Genomic DNA, 24,702 nt, shown 5'->3' with positions numbered 1-24,702 from the left:
CACGTACCCCTTCTCCAAAACAAATAGAAGCTGAGAGAGAGTGTGCAAACTGGGCTGCCACGTGAAAGCAACTTCTCTTGACATTGGCGATGAGTGGGTTGTGCAGCTGCTAGGAAATGCATTTTCCCATATTTGGCACACCACCACTTCTTAATTCCCTCAAGGCAAACTCTTTTTAAGGAAAGTGTCTACCAGAGATGCAAGTCTATTCAAGGGGAGCTGCACCTCCTGCACCGGTTTGGCTCAGCTGCCTGTGCTCCAGACGCAAGCACGAGTTAGGCATTGGGATATGCTAGTGTGGAGCCTTGCAGAGTCCTACTGAAATCAATGGGTCTCAGCACTAATAGGTCCCACTGCAGCATTGGGGATGTGGAAGGTAGAGCAATCTTGCTCTAGTCCATAATATCATTGGTTCAGTTCCATACCAGGATTTGGGTTTATTCTAAGTGCTGGCATTGCAGTATGGTACTTGGGGAGAGGGGGAGGTCCCTGTTGGTCTTCAGAGAGGCACTGTCCTTGTCAACGGTAACGGGACAATGACTCACCAGTGTGGTGCCTCCTGCTGGTCGTCCTGGGAATTAGCTCTGTCCACTCAGAAGTGCCCTCTGCAGGCAAGTGTCGTGCTTGCCGCTGGCCCTGGTGTTGGCCCCGGTGTCCCTCCCGGACCCAGGTGCCGCACCTCTCAGGATTCTGCCCCCTGCAGTATTCCACAGTCTTTCTGTTCCCTGGGGAACTCTCAACCCATTATCCCCATCTTGCCTCCGTCTTGGGCTACTGCCACTCACCATCTAGCCCCTGCTCACTGGGGCGGACTGCTCTATAATTGGTAAGGAGGGTTTGGACCTGCTGCCTCTGCCTACCCTTGGGCTACCCTCTGCAACCCCAGTACCTTTTCTGGCCTTCAGCAAGGCCTGCAGCCTGGGGGTTTCCAGGCTGGAGCTCCCCAGCCCCTCTGGCCTTCCCCCAGCCCTGCTCCACTCTAGGTGCCCTGCTCAGCTCCCAGCAGCCAGGCCCATCCCTCTCTACCACTAGAGAGAGACTAACTTAGCTCCAGCCTACCAGCCCCTCTATAGGGCCAGCTGTGGCTTGACTGGGGCATGGCCCCAGCTGAGGCTGCTTCCCCCCAATCAGCCCAGGTTTTTCTCTCAGCCCCAGCCCTCTCCAAGGCTGTTTTTACCCCTTCAGGCAGGAGTGGGGGGACCACCCCGCTACACCAACATATGTCGTGATACAATAAAGCATTTAAATGCCTGCACAACTTTATGTATGTAGTACTTTTGAGGCTGATGCAGATGCACTGAAATCAATAGAAACACTCCCACTGACTTCAGTGGGGTTTGGATCAGACCCAGTGATACTTCTCGCATGATCAAAATTGCACGTGTTTAAATGCTTTGCTGGATCAAGAGCATGTTCTATCTCTCAGTAATGTGTACTTACTATGCTGGAAAACATTAATCTTATTACAAAATGCTTTGGGAATACCTTGAGTATCAAAGGAATCAAACACTTCAGAATTGCTCACTCAGGTTTTAAGTACTTCAAAGGCAATGTTGGTGTAATAAGAAAAACAGGCAGCTTTTAGTTACTGGTTTATTTACCTGAAGAACACTAGCAATCTAGAATATTTTTTCTGTTACTCAGACATTTATTAAGGTAACACTGTGCTATGGAAATTGAGTAGTTGTAAATAAAACTAATAGTCAGCAAGGCAGTGATTCCTAACCTTTCAAGTACATGTCAGAAAATCTGTCCCCTATTTTTGCTGTGTCTACCTGACATTTGTTGAACCTCAAACATTCCACACTGACACTTAAAAGAATGCCACTCTGGTCCATTGCAGCATGGAGGCATCTGTGTAACACAGACTTCCTATGTAGAAGACAGTACATCGGAATTATTTATGGCATTCCCCTTTTTTGAAAAGGCCATTCAGCATGCACAATTAACATGGCATTAGCTGAACTATTGGTGCCTTGTGGAAACTGGTGCAAGATTTCTCTGCCTCTTACTTTCAAGCCTAAACATAAATTGTACAGCTCTTTGGCTATTTATTAATTATTACTCTTTTTTGCATAGTGGTAGAACCTAGGAGCCTCAGTCATTTGATCAGGACTGCATTGTGCCAGGCATTGTACAATACGATCACATGAAGGGTAGAAGTGTGAGGGGGAGTGGGGACAAACCAATCTGGAGTCCTTTTATGTCTAAGTAGTTTAAATGCATAAAACATTCAGGCAACAGTGGGATATATGGGGTACATGCATATCTATGTCTAAGAAAACTAAAAAGAAGAATTTTCAAATTTACTCTTAAATGGATTATAAGTAGCTACTGAAATAATAATTGCTAATTTTGCTGCTGTTGCTAATGTCTTTGTAATTGATTTCATTTGAATCATTTCAACTGATTAATTTGTTAAAGCAGAGATATACCTTTTTACCTATGAGAAATAAGGAATCACGGGCCAGATCCTCAGCTGGTATAAATTGGTGTAGTTTTATTAATTTAAATAGTGCTACACTGATTAACACCAAGTGAGGATCTGGCCCTTATTGTTAAAGGGTGAAATCCTGGTCTCACTGAAGTCAAGGGCAAAAGGCTCCTTGTATGAGATCTGGATTTCACCCAAAATGATTTACAAAGGACCTGAAAGCATTCTTTATTGTAAATGTTGTCTTCTGCTTAAAGCAAAGAACCGTGGGATTGCAATTCCGGTGGATTTAGACAGCCAGGTAAATACCTTGTTCATGAAGAGTCATTCCAACATGGTGCAGAGAGCGGCCATGGGATGGAGAATGTCTGCCCGCAGTGGACCTCGTTTTAAGGAAGCTCTTGGAGGGCCTGCCTGGGATTACAGGAATATCATTGAAAAACTGCAGGTATGGTAGCAGATGCCTGATGCTGTGCTTGTGACCATGCGTTTTGTGTAAATATGTTCGCGACAATAAGAACCACCCAAGGACAGAGGGCAAGGAGCACTCTGATATCTAGCAGTGAGTGTCAGCTGGCCTGAGCAGCTCAGTATATCCCAACTCGCTATTGTTATAATCTCTGTCTAAAGGGTGTCATGTAATAATGCACACTGTTTGGGGGAGATTTGGGACTGGGAGTGTGTTGGGGTCATCTTGTTGTAACCAAGCTGGTGGAAGCCCAAGTGGGGTTGGGGAGTGTAAACAGGCTGCTGGGATCAGAGCTGCTGAGCCAGAGCTGTCTAAGCACCCAGATATGCAGAGCGTGACCTGCATCCCTCTTCCTGGATGTGAGCATCCCAGGTTGGGAGCTACAGCAGCAAAACATTGTGAGACACCCAGGATTGCAGGGCTAGTGGTGACACAGCCCCTCCCTGCTCAAGATTGCTCCCCTGAACCCTGATCGGACTATCACAGTGTTGTATACACCTGTTCAAAGGGATACCAACACCTTGGGCCTCGCACTCCTATGACCTAATTCAGCTCCCACAGGAGTCAATGGGATTTTTTTGCCCCTGGGCCATTATGATTGCCAAGCATAGCAAGACCAGCCAGGCCTTATTTCTCATGACCACGCCCCTACTGCAGGTGCAAAAAGGTAAGAGTGGTGAAGGAGTCGCTACAGTGCTTCTGTGTCACTGGAGGATCCCCCTGTGCTGGGAGATTATCCCATGATGTGAGATGTACTGGCTTTAGAGACACTGTCTACTCCAAAGAGCTTAGAATCTTGTCGGCGTGGTACAGTAACACACACTAGATGGTTGTGGTTTCTAAAACGTGGCAGCGTGTTGTGCATTAACTGGCCTGGCAGACCTGCTGGCACAAACTAGAAGTTCCCTGGTGCACGTCAACACAAGGCTCTTTGAAAGGGGACTATGTTTACGTGCACCAGGGAACCTTTAATGCACCCCAGCAGAATCTACCTGTGCCATTTAGCATGAAACACATTGGCACTCTTTAGAAGTCACACCCTTCCAGTGCACATTGCTGTGCCTTGTGGACAAGAGGTAAGTATAAGACTGAGACAACAGGTGGATACAGACAGACAGATACGGGAGTACAAGGGAGAAAAAGATGCAAGGCAGTGGTTTCAGCACACTGGTTCCCTAACCATTGTCAAGTGTTTTGTAGGCACCATGGTTAGGAGAATTTTGAAGGAGGACAATTAGGTAGTTCTGTGGAATTTTGTGGGAAGCTGTGGCAAGTGTGATGGGCAGCAAAGGAGAATGCCAAACAAGCACCTCCCGGCTATGTAACAAGTGGGTGGTAAGATTGGCATCATAGGTTGATGGGAGACAGGATGACAAATGACAACAAATATTTGTCCGGTATTTCGTTCACATAATATGAAATTTATCAGCTAAGTCATTCAAGTGTGATTGGACCAGCTTTTGCTATAATTGACCTTCTGCTTCTTTATTTAGGATGTAGTCTCCTCCTTGGAACAGCAGTTCACCCCCATGATGCAGGCTGAATTCTCAGTGTTGGTGGATGTATTACATAGCCCTGAACTTCTTTTTCCCGAGGGAAGTGATGCAAGAATAAGATGTGGTGCTTTCTTGTCCAAGTGAGTGGCACTGAAAGCGTTCTGTTTATTTTTTTCTGAAAAATAGTTTTTTCAGGGGTAACACTTTGAGACATGCTTAAGTCCCATTGACAAAAGGCACTTAAGAGCCCTTTATTTGTGTATATATATATTTTTGTTACATAGTTTACGTGTCCGTTTAGTAAGGGAGTTATATGTGTGACATGACTAAAACGAAAACCCTTGCAGCTTGCTGAAATTAAGACAATCTCAACAAATTTCTGTTTTCCTAATCGCCATTTATGTTAAATTGCCCCCAAATACATTGCAAGGTCTCAGACATTCCATGTTAGAAGTATGTGTTTTTGATTCATATTCTTTGGGGGCATGCAGAGCTACCTTTTGAGATAAAGTAAATAAATCCTTTGGTTTTATTTTAAATTGCAAACTCTGAAATAGCTCTTCTAAATGTACATTTCGCTGGTGCCTTTGCATGGTTTTCAATTACAGGTTGATTTTATTTGCAGTGTGGGCACTGGAAGAGAGCTATTCAGTTTTACTTTGTTGGTCCTTTAATGAGATGCCCTATTTGCCCTTGAGGAACTGCACAATTTAGAGGTAACTTGAGGGCACTGCAAATCTGGCAGGTTTCCTGATTCCTCAGCTTTTTGCATATTCTGCACAGGTAGCATTATATACTTCATATGTTTAAAAAAATAAATAAATAAAGGTTGCATTTTTCCCCCCATCTCAAAACTTTCACTGAAAGTTAATGGGAATTTTGGCTGAGTAAAGACTGCAGGATTTGGCCTATTGTGTACAAGGAATACATTTTTTTTTTAAATGATCTGCTATTGCCCAGTGATACTTTGCAATACTATATAAATGGCACTATTAATATACAGTCATTTTAAAATTGTGGATAATAATAATATGACTTACATTTAGACCATGGTGAGTTCATCTCAGAAGCTTGGTCATTACTTGAATGGGAGACTTCCGAAGAAATCCTGGCATGCTGCAGGAAGTGATATTAGTACTGAACCCAGCATGATGATAGGGGGCATGGTGCTGTGGCTGTTGCTCTCTTTTGGATTAGATATAAATGACGCTTTATGCAAGAATATGTATGTTAGCTCCAGTGTCTTTGCTTAATTCTGATTTGATCGATATTGTTTTGCCTTCCTAAACTCCTATTGCCATTTTATTGGGATGCAGAATTCTACTTTACTTCCTGCCCTAAACTGCCCTGCACAGTTCCTGTGTGCACTTAAACAGCTGCTGCATTCCATCCAGAGGTGACTACATTTCTGTGCTGAGCAAAGTGATTCTATTACAAAATTTTTGTAAATTACTTTGGATCATTTTGGGTGGAAACCACTTGATAATTGTAGAATAAGTATTATTGCTACCATAAAACTTAAAGTTCCTTTTGAAGTTTGTAGGGTAAATGATGGGCACTGCGGGTAATGTAAATAATTTTTAGAAAAAGATAGGCCCAAGTGGCAGAATTTGGATCCTGGTCTGGATTTCAAACCCTTTAAAATGTAGGTGTATTTGGATCTGGGCTTCTCTTTCTGCTTGTTACTCAGCTGCACCTGCAGCAAAATTCAGTGCAGACGCCAAACACCCTCAAAGGCCAAGAGAGTTTGGGCTGGGGCCCATTTCTTTTTCATGGTACCTACTTGGTCTACTTGTATGTCCTTCAGGAAAAATATGGTAACAAACAAACAATTCTATATAATGTGCATGTTGTCTGGCTTGGCGATAAGGTGCAATACTCTATATAAGGGCTAATGTTTTACTTTAAGGTTAATTAATCACACAAAGAAGCTAATGGAGAAAGAAGAAAAGCTTTGCATTAAAATTCTTCAGACATTACGGGAAATGCTGGACAAGAAAGACAGCTTTGCGGAAGAGGTACTGCTTCCCTTTTAATATTAAAAATAAAACTTTCATTATGGCATAGAATATTGGCCCTAGAATTTGAGCAGAATGTTATAACCCTTAACTCCTCACGTGTTACGGGTAATAATACATTGTCTCTGAAACAGAAGTTACATCATAGAAATTTAGTCCCCTTTTCCTGACACTCGTCCTGGCCTGTTGCAGTCCATGTGTTGACTACAGTCAGTTTCAAGTGTCCAATTCATCCTTTCTCCCTCCCGCCTGTGATCCCAGCCCTTTATAGTCAGTAAGCATTTTTGCAGCTGAAGGAGTGGTAGGAAGTAGGTAATGTTTAATGAGATATACCACCGGGGAAGGTGGGGGGTGAGAGTGGAATCGACTCTATTCTCTCTACAATGCCTACTGTTTTCTGTATCTGCTAACATCTCCCTTGTTTAGCTCCAGAACTGTTTCTTCTCTGAACATCTAGGTTTCCAAATGCCCCTTTGATCTTACATGCACCTTAGGGTCATGGTGGCTGGACCCTGGTTTTCACATCAATTGGTCCATGGCTAGAGGTTTTAAACTTATTCAAAATCCATCTGTCTTGACAAATTTTTAATGTATAGTTGTACAGTTTCCTCTCTCTGGTATTTCTTATCATTCATTCTTGATATTAATGCTACTTTATATTAAAATGAATCATGGTGATTAATTTTGTTGTTATGCTGGTCATCCATTTTACAGTACCTAGCAGAATTATCAACAATCAGAATACACCAGGTAGTTTAATTTTGAATATAAAGCTCCTAATCATGAAGGGAAGATTTTGTGTGTAGTGAGATGGGTACATATTTCTGGGTCATTTGGATTTTACTCTTTAAGTTCCATGTCTCAGAAAACAATACTTCAATTTCTTCTCTTATGGTAGATAAACCACATATGAGAAATGTGGTGTATTCTCAGTGCATGTGTTTTGATTATACACTGTTTTGATTTCAACATATTTCACACAAAAAGAACATTTTGCCCAGGCTCTAAGCAGCCTGTTAGTTTAAAAAAAACAAAACCCAGTCAAACCAAGACAAAGACAGCAGTAGCAAAGCAGTGACCTTTCTCTTCACAAAAACAACCCATCCACAGAGAGTGAATTTACCTCCTCCTCACCTCCTGCAAATAATTTTGCTCCAAGAGCAATGCACTCAGTCCATGGCAGATAGCGATTTGTTTTGGTGTCGTAGCAAAATTTTCATGGCTGAATCAGCTGTTACTTTTCATTTGTATTCAAAGAGCCTTAATGCTTACATCGCCATGAGTAACATGGAAAAAACAAAATTTCCTCTTGAAACTGTTCACATTGGGGAACTATGCTAAGCCTTTCCAAAATAGCCACATACCCACCAGAAAATAAGACTTCAGAAAAAGAGGGAAAGAGAAGACAGTACCTTGTCTTATAAGCTTGTCTGATCAGATACCTCTTACCCTGCCCTGAAGGCTGATCCACTGAGATTAAGGCAAACCACCAGAGGAAGTAAGTTCCACAGTTAGGGATCCTTTAACAAGACAGCCTGGCTTCCAGTCCTCAAGAGCTCACATCTGGGACTTCAGCAAATGCAGCTCAGTTGTGCATTGTTATCTTGACAGTACATAGGGAGATGGTACATGTTAATGGTTTTAGGGAAAAAATAAAAAACTGATACCTCCGCCCCCCCCTCCCCCCGATCTCCCAAATGCTGTTCTTTCTGAGACCCATGAATTTTATAGTGGAGAAGGATAATAAACCAAAACATGTGACTTACTGTATGGTTTTGCAAGTCCTTTCCTCACTTACCGCTCTTGGGAGTCAAAGCTTATGCTGTGGACTTCAGAGAGGCTAAAAATAGCACAGTGAGCTGCCTTTTGTGTACTATTCCAGCTTTCCGTGAAACAGTACATTACTGCATGCAATTGTATTTTATTGTGTGATCAAAATACTGAAAAATACAGAATTAGGGTACATGGGGCCAAATGAACTTTTGACAGCAGAAGGCCTGAATGTACATTAATCATGAGTCTATATTTTGTGCTGTACTGTATTTGAAGCATTACACTGGGCACAAACTATAAACTTTCAGGTAAAGATTATTGCAGAACTTCTCATGATTAGAAGCAGGGAGAGAATCATAACGCAATCTCTTGATCAGTTGTACTTATGTGGCCCCCATTACTTTATTGTCTGAGCACCTCACAATCTTAAATATACTTATCCTCACCTTATCCTCAGGAGGTAAGATGTTATCATCACCCCTGTTTTATAGAGAGGGAACTGATGCACAGAGAAACTGACTGTCTTTTTAAAGGTTTCAGTGGTAGCTGTGTTAGTTTGTATGAACAAAAAAAATGAGTCCTTGTGGCACCTTAGAGACTAACAAATTTATTTGGGCATAAGCTTTCATGGGCTAGAATCCACTTCATCAGATGGCTGAACTTTGTGACTTTGTCCTCACCCACAACTATTTCAGATTTGAGGACGATTTATGTCAGCAGGACTGCTATGGGTACCCGCATGGCCTTACAGTAATGCCAACATTTTTATGGCTGACTTAGAACAACGCTTCCTCAGCTCTTGTCCCCTAATGCCCCTACTCTGCTTGTGCTACACTGATGACATCTTCATCATCTGGACCCATGGGAAGGAGGTCCTTGAGGAATTCCACCAAGATTTCAACGATTTCCACCCTACTATCAACCTCAGCCTGGATCAGTCCACACAAGAGGTCTACTTCCTAGACACTACAGTACTAATAAGCCATGGTCACATAAACACCACCCTAAACCTACTGACCGCTATACTTACCTACCTGCCTCCAGCTTTCATCCGGACCACATCACAGGGTCCATTGTCTACAGCCAAGCTGTAAGATGCAACTGCGTTTGCTCCGATCCCTCAGACAGAGACAAACACCTACAGAATCTCTATCAAGCGTTCTTACAACTACAGTACTCACCTGCTGAAGTGAAGAAACAGATTGACAAAGCCAGAAGAGTACCGAGAGGTCACCTACTACAAGACAGGCCCAACAAAGAAGGTAACAGGATACCACTAGCCGTCACCTACAGCCCCCAACTAAAACCTCTCCAGCGCATCATCAAGGATCTACAACCTATCCTGAAGGATGATTCTTCACTCTCACAGACCTTGGGAGACAGGCCAGTTCTTGCTTACAGACAGCCCCCCAAGCTGAAGCAAATACTCACCAGCAACTACACACCACACAACAAAAACACCAACCCAGGAACCAAACCATGCAACAAACTCTGGTGCCAGCTCTGTCCACATATCTATTCAAGGGACACCATCATACCACCTAACCACATCAGCCACACCATCCGGAGCTCATTCACCTGCACATCTACCAATGTGATATATGCCATCATGTGCCAGCAGTGCCCCTCTGCCATGTACATTGGCCAAACCGGACAGTCTCTACCTAAAAGAATAAATGGACGCAAATCTGACATCAGGAATCATAACATTCAAAAACCAGTAGGAGAAGACTTCACTTCAATCTTTCTGGTCACTCAGTAACAGACCTCAAAGTGTCAGAGGGGTAGCCGTGTTACTCTGGATCTGTAAAAGGCAACAGAGTCCCGGGGCACCTTGTAGACTAACTGATGTATTGGAGCATATGCTTTTGTGGGCGAATGCTCACTTTTGCTTATGCTCCAATACGTCTGTTAGTCTATAAGGTGCCATAGGACTCTTTGCTGCTATTTACAGACCTCAAAGTGGCAATTCTTCAACAAAAAAATTTCAAAACCAGACTCCAACGTGAAGCTACAGAACTGGAATTAATTTGCAAACTAGATACCATCAAATTAGGCCTGAATAAAGACTGGGAGAGGTTGGGTCATTACAAAACCTGAACTTAATTTCCCCAATACTAATTTTTCCCTACTGTTACTCACACCTACTTGTCAACTGTCTGTAATGGGCCACTCTTGCCACTTCAAAAGTTATTTCTCCTCCCTCGGTATCCTACTCTTAATTGATTTATCTCGTTAGTCTGATTTATCACTTGGTAAAGAAACCCACATCCTTTCATGTATTTACATCTGCTCCTGTATCTTTTATTTCATACATCTGATGAAGTGGGTTCTAGCCTGCAAGAGCTTGTGTTCAAATATATTTGTTAGTCTCTAAGGTGCCACAAGGACTCCTCGCTTTTTCTTTTTTTTTTTTTTGTCTTTTTAAACTTTCTTTAGAAAATTTAAGAGCTTGATTTCTTTTTATTCCCTCCATTCCCCCCAAAATGGCTTAACACAAATTGTATTGGGACTATAGATGTTCATATACATTCATTCACTTCTAGAACAGTAATAAAACATAGCAAACTAATGAGGTGGTGGTATGTAGTAGGCTGATGCATCTTAAAAGAGAGAGAATGCTGGGAGGGTTTATGGCAAAGTTTCCCAAGATGTGGGACAATAGCCATGAGGTGTCATGGAAAATGTATGCATTTAAGCTGAGTATGCCTTTACCAACACACGGTGAAGTTGTGGAGAGGTTGGATGGGGAGTCCTGTCAGTTTCATATTCCTGAAAGGAAGCTCCACTTTCAAAAGTTTGGTTTGGGGAATTACAGTAATAATGGGCAATAAAACCTCTTGGTTGTTGATTTGACTTCGATAGGTAATGACAGAAAGCTGTTAACACCGTAAGTCTCAGTTCAACACTTAGTGAATCACTGGCAAAACTAGTGCCTTTCTGACTGGGCATGAAGACTGAAGTCTCCTTTCACTTCGTTAGGCAGTCTTTCCAGGGCAATGTTGCAAACTTTGGTAAGGCATTATAGGAGGAAGCTTGTGCTACCATTGCCCAGGCTGCAATTGTGTGGTGGATAAAAGTGGACTTTGATTTCCACAAGTTCTTCTTTTTTTTGAGAGAGAGAGAAATAGATTAAAGAGAATAGGATTTTGTATTAGCTCTGTCCTGTCAAAGTTTTGATTTGAGTTCAGTTCAAGCTTTGTGTGAAATCTGAGGTCAGTTCTTACTCCAGCCACAGTTCCATCTCTGCTGTTGAATGGATAAAATTTTCAAAAGTTCCTAGGTGACCTAAGCACAAGTCCCATTACCGAAAACAGCTAACTGACCTAGGAGCCTGGTCCCATTGACTTTCAAGGGAATCCTAAGAGCTTGGTGCTTCTGAAAAATTTACCCTCTGATTATGTGAGTATATATATGTAATGTATTCATCTTGTGATATTAGATGTGCTTACTGTGATATTCGTTAACTGACAGATATGCTTAACAAATGCTAGTACATTTTGAAATGCATGGTAGAATGGTAGGAACCAAACGTGCAACTCTCACTTATGCCAATAGTTCCCACTAAAGTTTAATAGTATTATGTGCCTGAATAAAGACTATATGCAGAAGTAAGGGCTTCCTGTACTGTTTTTCCAGGTTTAGATGTTGAACCACAGTATGAATGAAAAGTAAGAGTACTGTTTCAGTATCAGTGGGGAGGGAAAAACCTACAAGCTGTTGAATTGTCCATCAAAAATATGAGTACCCCTACTTTTTTACCTGTTTTGGAATACTCCTGAAAATGATTGCCCCACTTCTAAAACATTTTCACTGTTTCTTTTTCTACCACAAGCTAGATTTCTAGCTCTGTGTGGTGAAATATTAAGATTTCTTTATTCATCTTTTAGCTACACAATGGGCAGGTCTACAATACAGCTGGGATCGACCCTATGAGATCGAGCCACCGGCAGTCGATTTAGTGGGTCTAATGAAGACCTGCCAAATCGACAGCAAATCACTCTTCAGTCAACCCCTGTACTCTACCCCTGACAAGAATAGTAAGGTAAGTCGATGGGAGAGTTTCTCCTGTCGACCCTCCATGGTGTAGACCACATGGTAACTCGACCTAAGGTAAGTCGACTCAATCTATGTTGTTCATGTAGCTGGAGTTGCGTGGCTTAGGTCGACTTACCACAGTAGTGTAGGCATAGCCAGTGTTAACAACCCTTTGCTTCTTGTTTTAGCAGTGACCACAACAACAACAAAGAAACGGGTTAGAAATCTTTTTAGAAATGTAAATTATTCCCTTAAGAACTTGTAGGTCACCAGTTGTTGTCACTAAGGTGGTAATATTTGCTGGCTTTCTAAGGGCCCAATTCTTTTCAGTTGATGTCAGTGGCAAAACTCCAATGATTTAATCAAGAGGCACATTCCAGATTCTTCCCTCATGTACATGAAACCAAAGGGAATTGGATCCCTTTATCTGTTGGGAAAATGTGTCCCCATATCCCTTAGTAATCAGTTGGTGTTCCTGTGAGGTACAGCAGTAGCCCATTGTTGTTGCTGTTGTTTAAATCGAAGAAGCTCTTAACGTGCACTCCTTGATCTAGTCTAGTTCATTCTAGATCACTTTTACTTATTTGCATGTATTGAATTAAGCAGTATTCAGATAAATCACAATAAATGTAGGCAAAAATAAATGGAAACAGGAATGATTCTGAAAATTTCAGTCTGTTGTGGAGTGCAGTGTAATTTAAAGAGACTTTATTTGAAGTGGCAGGATGGGGAGGAAAGGAGGGGAATTCCTTTACCTGTGTTACTAATAACAGTTTGCATTAGCAGCACTGCAAGCATTTAAAAAAATCAAATTTAATTTTCACCACTTTTATACTGTTTTGTTATGTTTTGTTTGTGGTCTGCTTTAAGCAAGACGGTACACTAGCCAATTTCAGTTTTATTTCAAGTCAGTGGACCAAAAATTGCTCACTTTACTCTCTGATTTAGCTTAATGGGTTTTTCAGATTGTTTGCTTCAATGCTGGGGCTGCAAATGCTACAGAGAATATTTAAATCTAATGTAAAATCTTCTCATTAAAAATTCAAAAACCCAGTGATATTTATTACTATTGGGTTTTGTGAAACATTTTAAAACGTACTGTAAAACACCCTAAACTGACAATATCCCTGTAAGGTCTTTCTAACATAAAATCTTTTTGCTGTAGAAAAAGAAAATATTAGTTTTGGAAATGAGTAAGTATTTAAATATGTAAGAAGTCATGAGCAATCAGCAATACATTTATAAGCAACTAGAGTACACCTTGAGTAGGATTTTCGAATATAAGATAGAAGGTCAAATGACTTTTAACCACCTAAGAAGTACAATGAAACTGTAGAAATTCACCACCTAGATTGACTTTTCTGTTATTATCTGATGAAGTTTATAAATGAAAGTAAGGGAAAGCATCAGACCCATACATTTATTGGATATCATTGGCAGAGGGATGATGTCATTGACAGCCAATTGGAGAGAACCATTAGTGATCAATGTTCAATAGAGATTTCATAATATGCTGACATCAGTGCAACCTTCTACTTTATTGGTTTCATAGGTCACCTGCTTGCTGATTGTTTCCTGCCTGTTGTCATCATATTGCCTCATTCTAATCTGGAAAGTGCTTACAGATGTTGGCTGATTTGATGGAGTTTAATGAAAAACTGAAAAGATTTGGCTTTTAAATGCGTGGCTTGGTCCAATACCCTGTTGGGTTCCTGTGTGCTTGTTCTAGTGTTTGTAGCTTGTAGATGAGATTTATAAATTAAAAGTCAAATTATAAATAAAGGGTAGGGACCAATGAGGACAAATACAGACATCTGGATTTTTTGGATCCATAACCATGCCTTTACTTGTCTGTTATAAACATTAAAAGTGATACAAGGCAGGGCATGTTCAAAGAAAAGGCTGAATTTCTTCTATATGCCTATTTCTCAGCGCTACATGAGCCTATGGCAGGGACCAGGGCTACCCAATGGGAGCCTTTCTCTTAAATGAACTAACCCAGTGGCTGTTGCAATAGGACAACCCCAAGGGTGTATGGAGTTCCCTGTGGGCCCCATTCTGCAATCCCATGCTGGCTAGGAAGGATAGTGTATGCCTTTACTTAGACATTCAAGAAGCCAAGGTAGTGCATGTGGTATGTCGATTTGAGCAACAAGATGCGACAGTTTGGTTGGGGCCGTTCTTTGACATTCAGGATAATTTCATGTACCACAGTGATGGCTTATATAAAGTTGTGTGTTCTGCAGGGCCTGAGGCTGAGCCACTGTGTTAAGATGGAGATTTCACTCTCTTCTGTTGCAATGACTGAACGAAGCAACTAATTTTAAGCAGCAGTCATGTGAGTGTGTTGCGATACATATGACCAAACACAAAGTACTTTCAAATCCCCTACATATGGTAATTTCTCACCATACCCACATGGTGGCATTTTAAAAGGAAAAGAAATAAGAAGTACAGAGAAACAAATCAACGCAATTTGACTCTTTTCCCCCCTACCAAGTTCCAAACTGTAAAAATTAAGGAAACAGATACCGTAGAGCATGTGAGGTTTGTGTATTAATTAAGTGTTGTTGCCCATGATGTCTTGGGCCTCAGGACATCATCCACTGAAGCATGGTGTCATTGCATATTTCTGGCACATGTTTACACACACACACACTTTCTCTCTCTCTTCCCCCCCTCCCTCCACCCACCAGTGGTCTGCAGTAATCTTGCCAAACCTTGTGGCATTGTTATGTAACACGTAGCGTTAGGACCATTACAGTAGACTACCACCCTACTATCTTTATATGGTAAAGTCCTTGAGTGTCCTACTGGACTATGTTCATTTCTTAATATTTATAGAGGTGTTTGTTATTTGTCCATTGCAATAATCTCTAAGTGCATCTTCATAATCTTCTGGGGCGGGGGGGGACTCCATAATGACAATGTTGTTCTTAGAGGCAGTAATAATAGACAAGCCTCCCTGTTTCCCTTAATATATGTCCCTTGAAACCTCCTCACTGAACCCAAGATTAAGCAGATGTTTGAACAAATTGTTGAGGTTGGCAGTGACCTTCTGAAGGTCAAGAAATACAGCAGGCTCTGGTGGAGCATAGAGGAGGCAAATGCTACAGCAAAGAACTTTGCATCAAGAGTGCTGTACAGAGTTAAAAGATAGGAATGGTCCACAGAAGCGTCTCTGCTAATCTAATAATTAAGAATTGTTCTTGTTTGGTAGGTAGCCAGGTTGGGGAATATGTAGGGCTTTATAGATTAAAACTAACACCTTGGTTTATCCTCAGAAATGCTTAAAAAGCCATTCTTCTAGTTGAAATCGGTATAGGGTGCTCACTGTAGCCTGCTTCAAGGATAGCCTCAAGCAGAGCAAGTTGTTCTAATCCACCCAGAGCTGACAAAGGAAAGAATATTTGCCCGGTCTATAACTGAAATGAGAAGTCAGAACCACAACCCTGCCAACCACGGATAGCAAAAGGCATGTCTGGCCCCTGTTGCAATGGGGGGCCCTGATCCAGCAGAGCACTAATGCACATGATTAACTTCAAGTACATATATCCATTGACTTCTGCTCGTGTGCTTACACTTAAACAGATGCTTAATTGCTATTTTGGATCATCATCTGTGATATTTTTGCCTTTTTTAATATAACTGTTAGTTTCCACTATTATCCAAAATATATTGCTCATTTCCAAAGAGTTAACACTACCTGCACCCTTTCATTAGCAATAATACAGTAAGAACTAATGCTTCTTGGTCTTCACTTTTCCTCTCTCTATCCTAAAAAACTTGATGTTTTGGGTTGGGGTTTTTCTAGGATTCTCTAAAGTTGTAAACAAATCCAGTTGTAGGATACCATGTGCAATATCTTTCTCAAGACTGAGAAAACATATGGATGTGAATGTGCTGCTTCCTATAAACAGTAATCTCTCAACGAGACATATTCTATTCCTTTCTCATAATATATTGAAGCTGTCAGCCAGAAATGTTTCATAATTACAGTTATTAATCTCCAAATTCTGACTATTAAATTCCAAATTTTTTTGATCTTATATCTTCTTTCTTCTCCACATATAAAGTACATTTCACCCCCATGGGATTGTAAAATAAATTATTGTTTTCTGTTTTCTCTTAATTTTGAAAACACCATCTAAAGCACAAACAAACAGAAGTTGTTTGATACTATTTCCAGTTTTCCAAGCAGCTGTGTACCAAATACTGCCTTAGGTTGCATACACACAGATCCTATTGATTCACGATACATTACATATGAAAAAAATAGGGTTGGGATATTTGTAAGTGCATTCCTATCTACGGAGGATCCAAAACACAGTAAAGTAGATGGACAGACTTCAATGGGTTTTGAACCAGGCCCTATTACTCCTGCTATTGATTAAAAGTCATTGGAATAGGGGAAAGCTGTTAACCGGTGAAACCTTCACCAAGATTTGAGTAAAATCTAATTCACTTTATTTATGTATGTAAACTCATGGACATCAGCATGACTACTGTGTTGGAAACATCAATGAGATGTTTGCCCCTTTTTTTTTCGAATGCTAGTCATAATAATTTAACTAAATACTTCTAGTTGTCTGGAATTCAAATTACAGGCCCACCACAGCTAGTTAGATCGAGCACTGCATCATCAAAGCATATGCAGTTACAGATAAATGAATTCTAGAAAGAATCAGACTTCTCTGGCAAGATTTTTTGGGGTTTTTTTTTTAATGGCTGGCGTATGAAGCATGTAAGGGTATGTCCAGACTACCCGCCGTATTGGCGGGTAGCGATCGATTTATCAGGGATTGATATATTGCGTCTCATCTAGACATGATATATCAATCCCCGAACGCGCTCCCCGTCGACTCCAGAACTCCACCGGAGCGAGCGGCGGTAGCGGAGTCGATGGAGGAGCCATGGACGTTGATCCCGCGCCGTGAGGACAGGAGGGAAGTTGGAATAAGATACTTCGACTTCAGCTATGGTATTCCTGTAGCTGAAGTTGCGTATCATAAGTCGACACCTCCCCCGCCCCCACACACACACAGTGTAGACCAGGCCTTTGTGTTTTTAGGAAGCTAGAATAAATTCCTAGCAGATGGATTAGGTGGTATATGGGAGGTGAGATGGTCAAAGGAGCATAATAAATTTTATAACAAGGCTCTGTAGTTTAGCACATGTACCCTTCCCTCTATATGTGTGAAAATAAATAGTATATATTTTGACACCTTACTCCCTTTCAGTTTCTCTTTTTCATGAGAACTGCATTACCTTAAATGTGGTTACATTACTTGGTAGGGATTTTAATATGCATGATGTGTGGTGTTCTAAAAGGAATAGATGTTAGTTCATAGGGTGTTCTACATCTTCTGTGCATTAATGCTTTCTGAGTCACTTCAAACAATGGAAATGTAATTTCCGTGGCCACCCATTTTGAAGTGATAGTGGCACTTGTTTAAAATGTCATCACTGGAGACTTGAGTCTTCTGGTGATGAGGGTGATCAGATGTCCTGATTTTATAGGGACAGTCCTGATTTTTAGATCTTTTTTTCTTATATAGGCTCCTATTACCCCCCATCCCGTCCTGATTTTTCACACTTGCTGTCTGGTCACCGTACTGGTGATCCACAGAACTGGAGCAACACAGGCAGCTACAGTACAAACTTTCCCACCCTGTCTTGCTAATGTGCCTTACAGGGAGGGACCACATTATGGATATGGGGACAGAAACAAATTGCAGACAACCTGGAGTTTCGGATAGCCATGGTTTTACTTGTACGTATACGATTAAAAGAGAATAAAAGCCTCACAGGGCACATTCAAAAATAGGGCTGGCATTGTCCCCTGAACATCTCCTGCATGCTTATTTCCTTGCCACCACACGAGTTAACCTCTTCTTCTAGATTGCAAGCCAGCAGAATGTTGAAGAGGGCGTTGGTGCAATGGTTGCCATTAAAAACGTCTATGTTTACTAGTAGCTACCATGCTATGGTATTTGAGCGACTGTAGCTATTTTCCTTAGTAAGGCTAGAGAAATGCTGCACTACCTCAGACACCAGTGTGTGGCAACTGTGGACTTTTACAGTATGACCCTGGAGCCTCTAGGGGAGGTTCAGCTATCTGTCTCCGGACTAATGGACTAACTTTACAGTCAAATGTCTGCAGCACACAGAGGGTGAGAGAGGAAATGTCTGCTCTAATTTTCAGCTCCCTTGAGAGGGGAGGGTGGATGTGTCTTGTTGACTGTCACAAATTTAATGTTGCTGTATTTAATAGGTTAGTGCAACAGCCCTGTTTGTACTTCGCAGTTGCACCAGATATAGCAGTGAGCAGAATTTGATGCACTGTATTAAGGATAGCCAATGAATATTTATGATAGTCCTAGGGAGCCAGTAATAAAAATGAAATCGGCATGATGCCACTAGCTCCAAATCTTTGACCTGTTTTAAGAGGAAGTAGAATAAAAAACAGGGTAATGGACTCACGATAGTGGAATGGTTAATTAGGGTTGGTTAGAGCAGTGAGAAGAGAAGCTTTTGTCACTTTTACAGAAGTCTCTGTAATCTGAGATGTATGACTCAGTAGTATGCTTTCAGGAATCTAGTTTACATGGGAAAATCTCAGGTTATCATATTTTTTTATTAAATAAAAAGATGTCCCTCTCTTTGGATGTCAAGGTAGATTGTGCCCTTGTCTTACTCAGCCAAGCAGAGGAATAAGAAGGAGCAAGGCCCCACTCCATCCCACCCACTCCTTTGCTTGTGCTCTGATTTATGACAATCCGGCTCTCCAGATACTTCTCCTGCAAGCAAATGGGTGGGATGGGGGCAAGGAGGCGGTGGGACCTTGGATCTGCTCACTCAGGGGATGTCTACACCGCATTTAGACAGCCAGGGCCAACTCATGCCAGCTGGCTCGGGCTAAGGGGCTGTTTAATTGCAGCATAGACATTCGAGCTGGAGCCCAGGCTCTAAGACTCGGTGAAGTGGAAAGGCACTCGCCCCAACAATTAAACAGCCCCTTAGCTCGAGTCCAAGTCAACTGGCACTGGCCAGCTGTGGGTGTCTAACTGCAGTGTAGACATACCCTCACTGCCAGAGTTACGAAGACAGACATCAGGCACAAGTGATCAGCACCATTTAAATAGCTGCAGGAGCTCACTCAATATCCCCAATCAAGAGAGGAGTGGGGCTGCTTCTAGGGCACAGGCCCAAGAATCTGTCGAGTCATAAATGATTGAAAAAATGAAAAATGTCTATTTTCTGATTTGTTTCTCATGTGTGTAATTTCAAAGGTGTGTGATTTCACTGAGTACATTTGGCCAGTGCTTAGTCCACAATGTAGTTTCAAGAGAAAGTATATACTATATTTGACTTTGAAAAGCAGCTATTGTGCAAACACAGTAAGTCTTCTGATGAGGATTTTACCCTGTCTGTTTGGCCTGGGAGGAATGCCTGGATGATATTGCCAGCTGGATGTGTCACAGCTGCTTTGTCTTGAGTCCCAGAAAAACAGAAGCCTTGCGGGTGGTGGTTCTCTCTTGTTTTCATGTCTCCACTTACTCAGTTTTGCCAGCCCCAGCCGCTCAAAAATCCCGAGTCAGATTTCTAAAATTATGAGATTTTAACAAAAAATTAATATCTTTGGGGTTCTTTTTATTTGCTCTCTGGTTTTTGAGCCTTTAGAGTTCATGTTTTCAAGCTTTCCTCTGCAAGCACAAAGGATAGAAACTTTGTGTTTGCTTAAAACGAAAGTCGAGAATCTCTTGTAATCATCTGACTTCAGGAGATGGAACTTTAAGAAAAATGGCAAATTTCATGAGACTCATGGTAAAATCCAGTCGTTTGGCCACACTGCTTATTGAGGGCTAAGAGTCTTGGTGTCATTTTATTCTTTGCCCTTTCTGTGAAAAAAGCCAAGGTTTGAAGGTGTTCTTTAACTTCATTGAATTGTGCAGTTTCATAGAATCATAGACTTTAAGGTCAGAAGGGACCATTATGATCATCAAGTCTGACCTCCTGCACAATGCAGGCCACAGATTCTCACTCACCCACTCCTGTATCAAACCTGTGTCTGAGCCACTGAAGTCCTCAAATCATGGTTTAAAGACTTCAAGATACAGAGAACCTTCCAGCAAGTGACCCGTGCCGCACGCTGCAGAGCAAGGCGAAAACCCCCCAGGAGTTCTAGGAATCTGCCCTGGAGGAAAATTCCTTCCCGACCCCAAACTGGCAGTCAGCTAAACCCTGAGCATATGGGCAAGATTCACCAGCCAGACACCCAGGAAAGAATTCTATGTAGTAACTCAGATCCCACCCCATCTAACATCCCATCAAAAGCCATTGGGCATATTTACCGCTAATAGTCAAAGACCAATTAATTGCCAAAATTAGGCTATCCTATTATACCATCCCCTCCATAAACTTATCAAGTTTAGTCTTGAAGCCAGATATGTCTTTTGCCCCCACTACTCCCCTTTCAAGGCTGTTCCAGAACTTCACTCCTCTGACGATTACAAATTTTCGTCTAATTTCAAGTCTAAAATTCCTGATGGCCAGTTTATATCCATTTGTTCTTGTATCCACATTGGTACTGAGCTTAAATAATTTCTCTCCCTCCCTGGTATTTATTCCTCTGATATATTTGTAGAAAGTAATCATATCTCCCCTCAGCCTTCTTTTGGTTAAATTTGCACAGGTTCTGCCTCGTTTATCCTGTTGACAGCCTTTCACAAGCAACACACATCCTCATGACAAGTCCTGATTATTGCAGGTACTTCCCGTTAGGGCTTCACCATTGTCCGTGGCTTGTTCCGAATGCAGCAGTGCAGTTGCTCATGGCCTTGAGCATGTTATGCTGACTTGCATGTTTTGCACTGGACACCTAGGAGATAATAGCTTGACTTCAAATTGGCACGATTGTCAGGAAAGAAAATTTATGTTGCTTCCTGTGATTCAAAAGCAGCAGCTGAGCTGGCATTCGGGGCAGGGGAGAGGACTATGTTGCCCTGAGAATTGCCCCAACAGAACTCGGCAGAATTCTGATCTCCAGGAATTTGGTCTCCAAGGGGCTTCAGATGGCAATAGCAGCTCTCCTTCAGACTTTGTTTCCCCCCATCTTTTATCCCTTCTTTTTTACTCCTTTGCCCCCTTTGTCTGTGAGCTTTTTCTTGATTTGTGGACACTTTAATTGGCTTCAGTGGCTTTTTTTTGTTTCCCTGCTTTTCCTTCTATCCACTGGGGTGAGCCTGTGAGACATTGCAGCAGGTTTAGACTCTCATTAGCCTGAGTGTGTCAAGGGAGAGATGTTGTTTCCTTGCTTTCAAATGACCCCAGTGGAGAGGGAATGGAGTTCTCAGAGGATAGGTAGGCAGCCGCTGCAGGGCTCTCACTCGCTGTCTCAGATGTTCTCAGCAAGGAATGCTCCATAGCTGGCTTGCCTTGCCAAATCAGACTGCCTTCTATCCCCACCCCAGTCGTCAGGAAAGCGCCAATCTCAAACCCTTCTTCGCCATTTCTCCCAGCAATTCCCCAGGTGTCTCACTGGAAGTGGTATGCGCTGGATGTTCCTGGCCATAGGGAACCTCCCAAATCCCGGGGGTGCAGTTCAGTACCTCTGAAAATCCGGCCACATGTTTGAGCGTGGATTTAAGTCCCTGCCTTTAGGTCACCTCCATGTGAACCTGTCAGCATTAAAACAGGGCTTTGAGGGGATTGTAGAGCCTTGCATGAGCCCTGTGCACTGACATGAGTTTTGCCCTCTTTGATTGTCCCCAAATATCTCAGTGCAGCAGTAGGTCCTACACAGTTTGTGTTTTTTGAATAGGCTGGAAAACATCACTGAAGAATGGAGTATGAAATTTCAGCGCAGTGGATTATTTGAAGAATACTATGGTAGCGAAGTTTGTTTTGCTAGCCAAAGTAGTAATAGCATTGATTCATTGCTGGCAGTGCAAGCATGTTAGCTGTGATGGTGTAGTGAAATCTAACATAGGGTTTGTACAGTGGGCTGTTCTCAGTTGTTTCACACTCTTTATGAAATGCTTTCATTGTGGTTGGAAACATTTTATTCTCAACCTTCCTATATTAATCTGAAAAAATAATGATGAAATAGATGTTTTCAGAAGGCACTGTAAAAAGTGAGAATTGAGCAACTGTTACTGTCCATTAGTTTCTTCCCTTCCCTTCCCTCACCCCACCAAATACTTCAGTGTTCTTGCAGTAAATAGTTATATGCGGGAACAGCTGTCTCATAGCTCCAGTTTTCTTACGTGCGTTTGGATCTTTGTCCTGGTGCCATGTGAGCTAACGTCTGCATGAAAAAAAACAGCAAGAGAAAAAGTCTGAGAGATTTCCTTGGATTCTGATGTGCTTTATTCAGGAAAAAATAATGTGCAGTACAGAAACCTAGTCAAAGCATTGCCTACTTCTGTCTGCGTGTGTGCAAATAACCTGCTACTCCACACACCTAGAGAGAGAGTGAAGTCCAGAAGAAAATGATACCTTCAGAACACACATGTTAAAAACATGTTCCATATACAGACCTTTATGGATTAGCAATAGGTGGATTTATTGGCTAGGGTTGCAGTCTCATTTGGTGCCCTGAAAAGTTATATACAGGTGTTAACTATCTAGGATCCTGACCTAGCAGTTATACACATTGTATCTTTACTCACATGACTTAAATGGGGCTATTTACATGAATAAAGTTGGTATTTGTATGTTTTTGAAGGGGGTTGGCCTTATTCAGTATCAAGTACTAGCACATTGATAGTATGCTAAAATATAGATCATCTACTTTTTTAAAACAATAACTATATGATATAATTTAATACATATAAAACCATTATTTTTGAAGACAACTATACTACGTATTTCACTTATTAAAAAATTCCCGTCACTTTTATAGTTGCCGTTGTCTTTACTATTTTCCCACACTTCCCCTTTTTTCCCTTTTTTCTCTTTGTTTTGATCTGATTTTGACAAGAAAGATTGTTTGTTCGAATATAGGAAAGTAAATGTTCGAGGGATAATGTCTTCTGAGCCACCCAACAGGCTTCTTTGTAGGCAAGTTCGGTACTTTGATCACTGTCAGTTTTCCACCTGAGCACTATGCAGTGGGGTTTTGCTACTGGGGCAGCTGGAGCACTGTCCTTTTCAAAACTGTAAGGTAATAAAATCAGAGTAAATTAAATGTGCTTTCTCAGAACCCTATGTGTCATTCAAAGATGTTAGTTTAACATTCCATCTTCTTCAGATAAAGTGGGAACTCCTTTATTGCCCTAGACCAGTGGTTCTCAGCAGGGGGCCTCTTGGGGGGCTGCAAGCAGGTGTCAGGGGGCCCACCAAGCAGGGCTGGCATTAGACTTATTGGGGCAAAGACAGAAAGCCGAAGCCCTACCGCATGGGTCTGAAGTCCAGTGACCCAAGCTCCCTCCCCCACCCCCAGGGGCTGAAGCCAAAGCCTGAGCAACTTAGCTTTGTAGGGTCCCCTGTGGCATGGGGTCCTTGGTAACTGCCCTGCTTGCTACCCACTAACACTGACCCTGGCTCTTATATGTAAAAAAACAGTAGTTGTGGGTCATGGAGTTTTTATAGCATGTTGGGAGGGACCTCAGAAAGAAAAAGGTTGAGAGCCCCTGCCCTAGACTACATATTGCACACATTCATTTCCAGCAGGGGGCTCTAGAGTAACAGCAGGAAGAAAACTTAATAGTCTGTCAGCCACAGCAGTCTCCAAAGTTCTCTTTCCGAAGCATCTTTAATAGACGAGCACGTGTGCAGCTAAGACAAATTGTGGTGTCCCACCTAAGATTTTGACCTAAAGCTTTCCCCTGTGAATCAAAACTTGCTATTGGTGAACATAGATTCGAAGGCCAGAAGGGATCACTGAGATCCAGTCTGACCTCCTGCATAAGACAGGCCAAAGAACTTCCCTGAAATAATTCCTGTTTGAACCAGAGCACACCTTGTAGAGAAACTCCCAATCTTCACTTAAAAATGGCTAGTGAAGAACTGTAAATTGCTCCAATCTCTCAACTGTCTGTTTATGGCTTGATTAAAAATCACAGGCTTAAACCCACCCAGCATTTAATTATACTTTTTCCACAATGAGGTAGATAATTGATGATCTGCTTGGGGGAAGGACTGGAGGAAACCTCCATCTCTTTTCTCACCTGTGTTTTAACTAGCTACAGATAAGCCGCTTACTTTGAGGTGAGGTTCCCTTTGGAACTTGTCAGTGCAGCACATTAAACAGACAGAGGGGACACTGTCGAGCAACAAGAGAAATGTCCTGCCTTAGTTTCCCTTACAAAGGGTGAAATGAACTTCCTCCATGCTACAGTCTGGAAATGGAACCTGAGCTTCCCACATGGCACTGAAGAACTAATAGGACAGTTGGTGTGAGCCCCTCTTCCCTCCTCCCTCTATAAATCAAGCATATACTGTGCCCCTACACTTTGGAATCAAAGATTC

General features: G+C 41.9%; 1 protein-coding gene across 1 annotated transcript in view; it reads left to right on the top strand.

Annotated features, from left to right (window-relative positions):
• Positions 1-24,702, top strand: part of ITPR2 (inositol 1,4,5-trisphosphate receptor type 2) — a 357,167-nt gene that overhangs the window by 202,653 nt on the left and 129,812 nt on the right. The window contains exons 35-37 of the mRNA XM_032767262.2: positions 2,692-2,882; positions 4,397-4,539; positions 6,309-6,417. Coding sequence (XP_032623153.1) covers positions 2,692-2,882; positions 4,397-4,539; positions 6,309-6,417 — 443 coding nt within the window. The remainder of the gene's footprint in view (positions 1-2,691; positions 2,883-4,396; positions 4,540-6,308; positions 6,418-24,702) is intronic.

This window comes from Chelonoidis abingdonii, chromosome 1, assembly GCF_003597395.2.
Source record: "Chelonoidis abingdonii isolate Lonesome George chromosome 1, CheloAbing_2.0, whole genome shotgun sequence".
Classification (NCBI taxonomy): Eukaryota; Metazoa; Chordata; order Testudines; family Testudinidae; genus Chelonoidis; species Chelonoidis abingdonii.
Note: the sequence above shows the minus strand (reverse complement) of the source record. Positions and strands in the feature narration are given on the sequence as shown.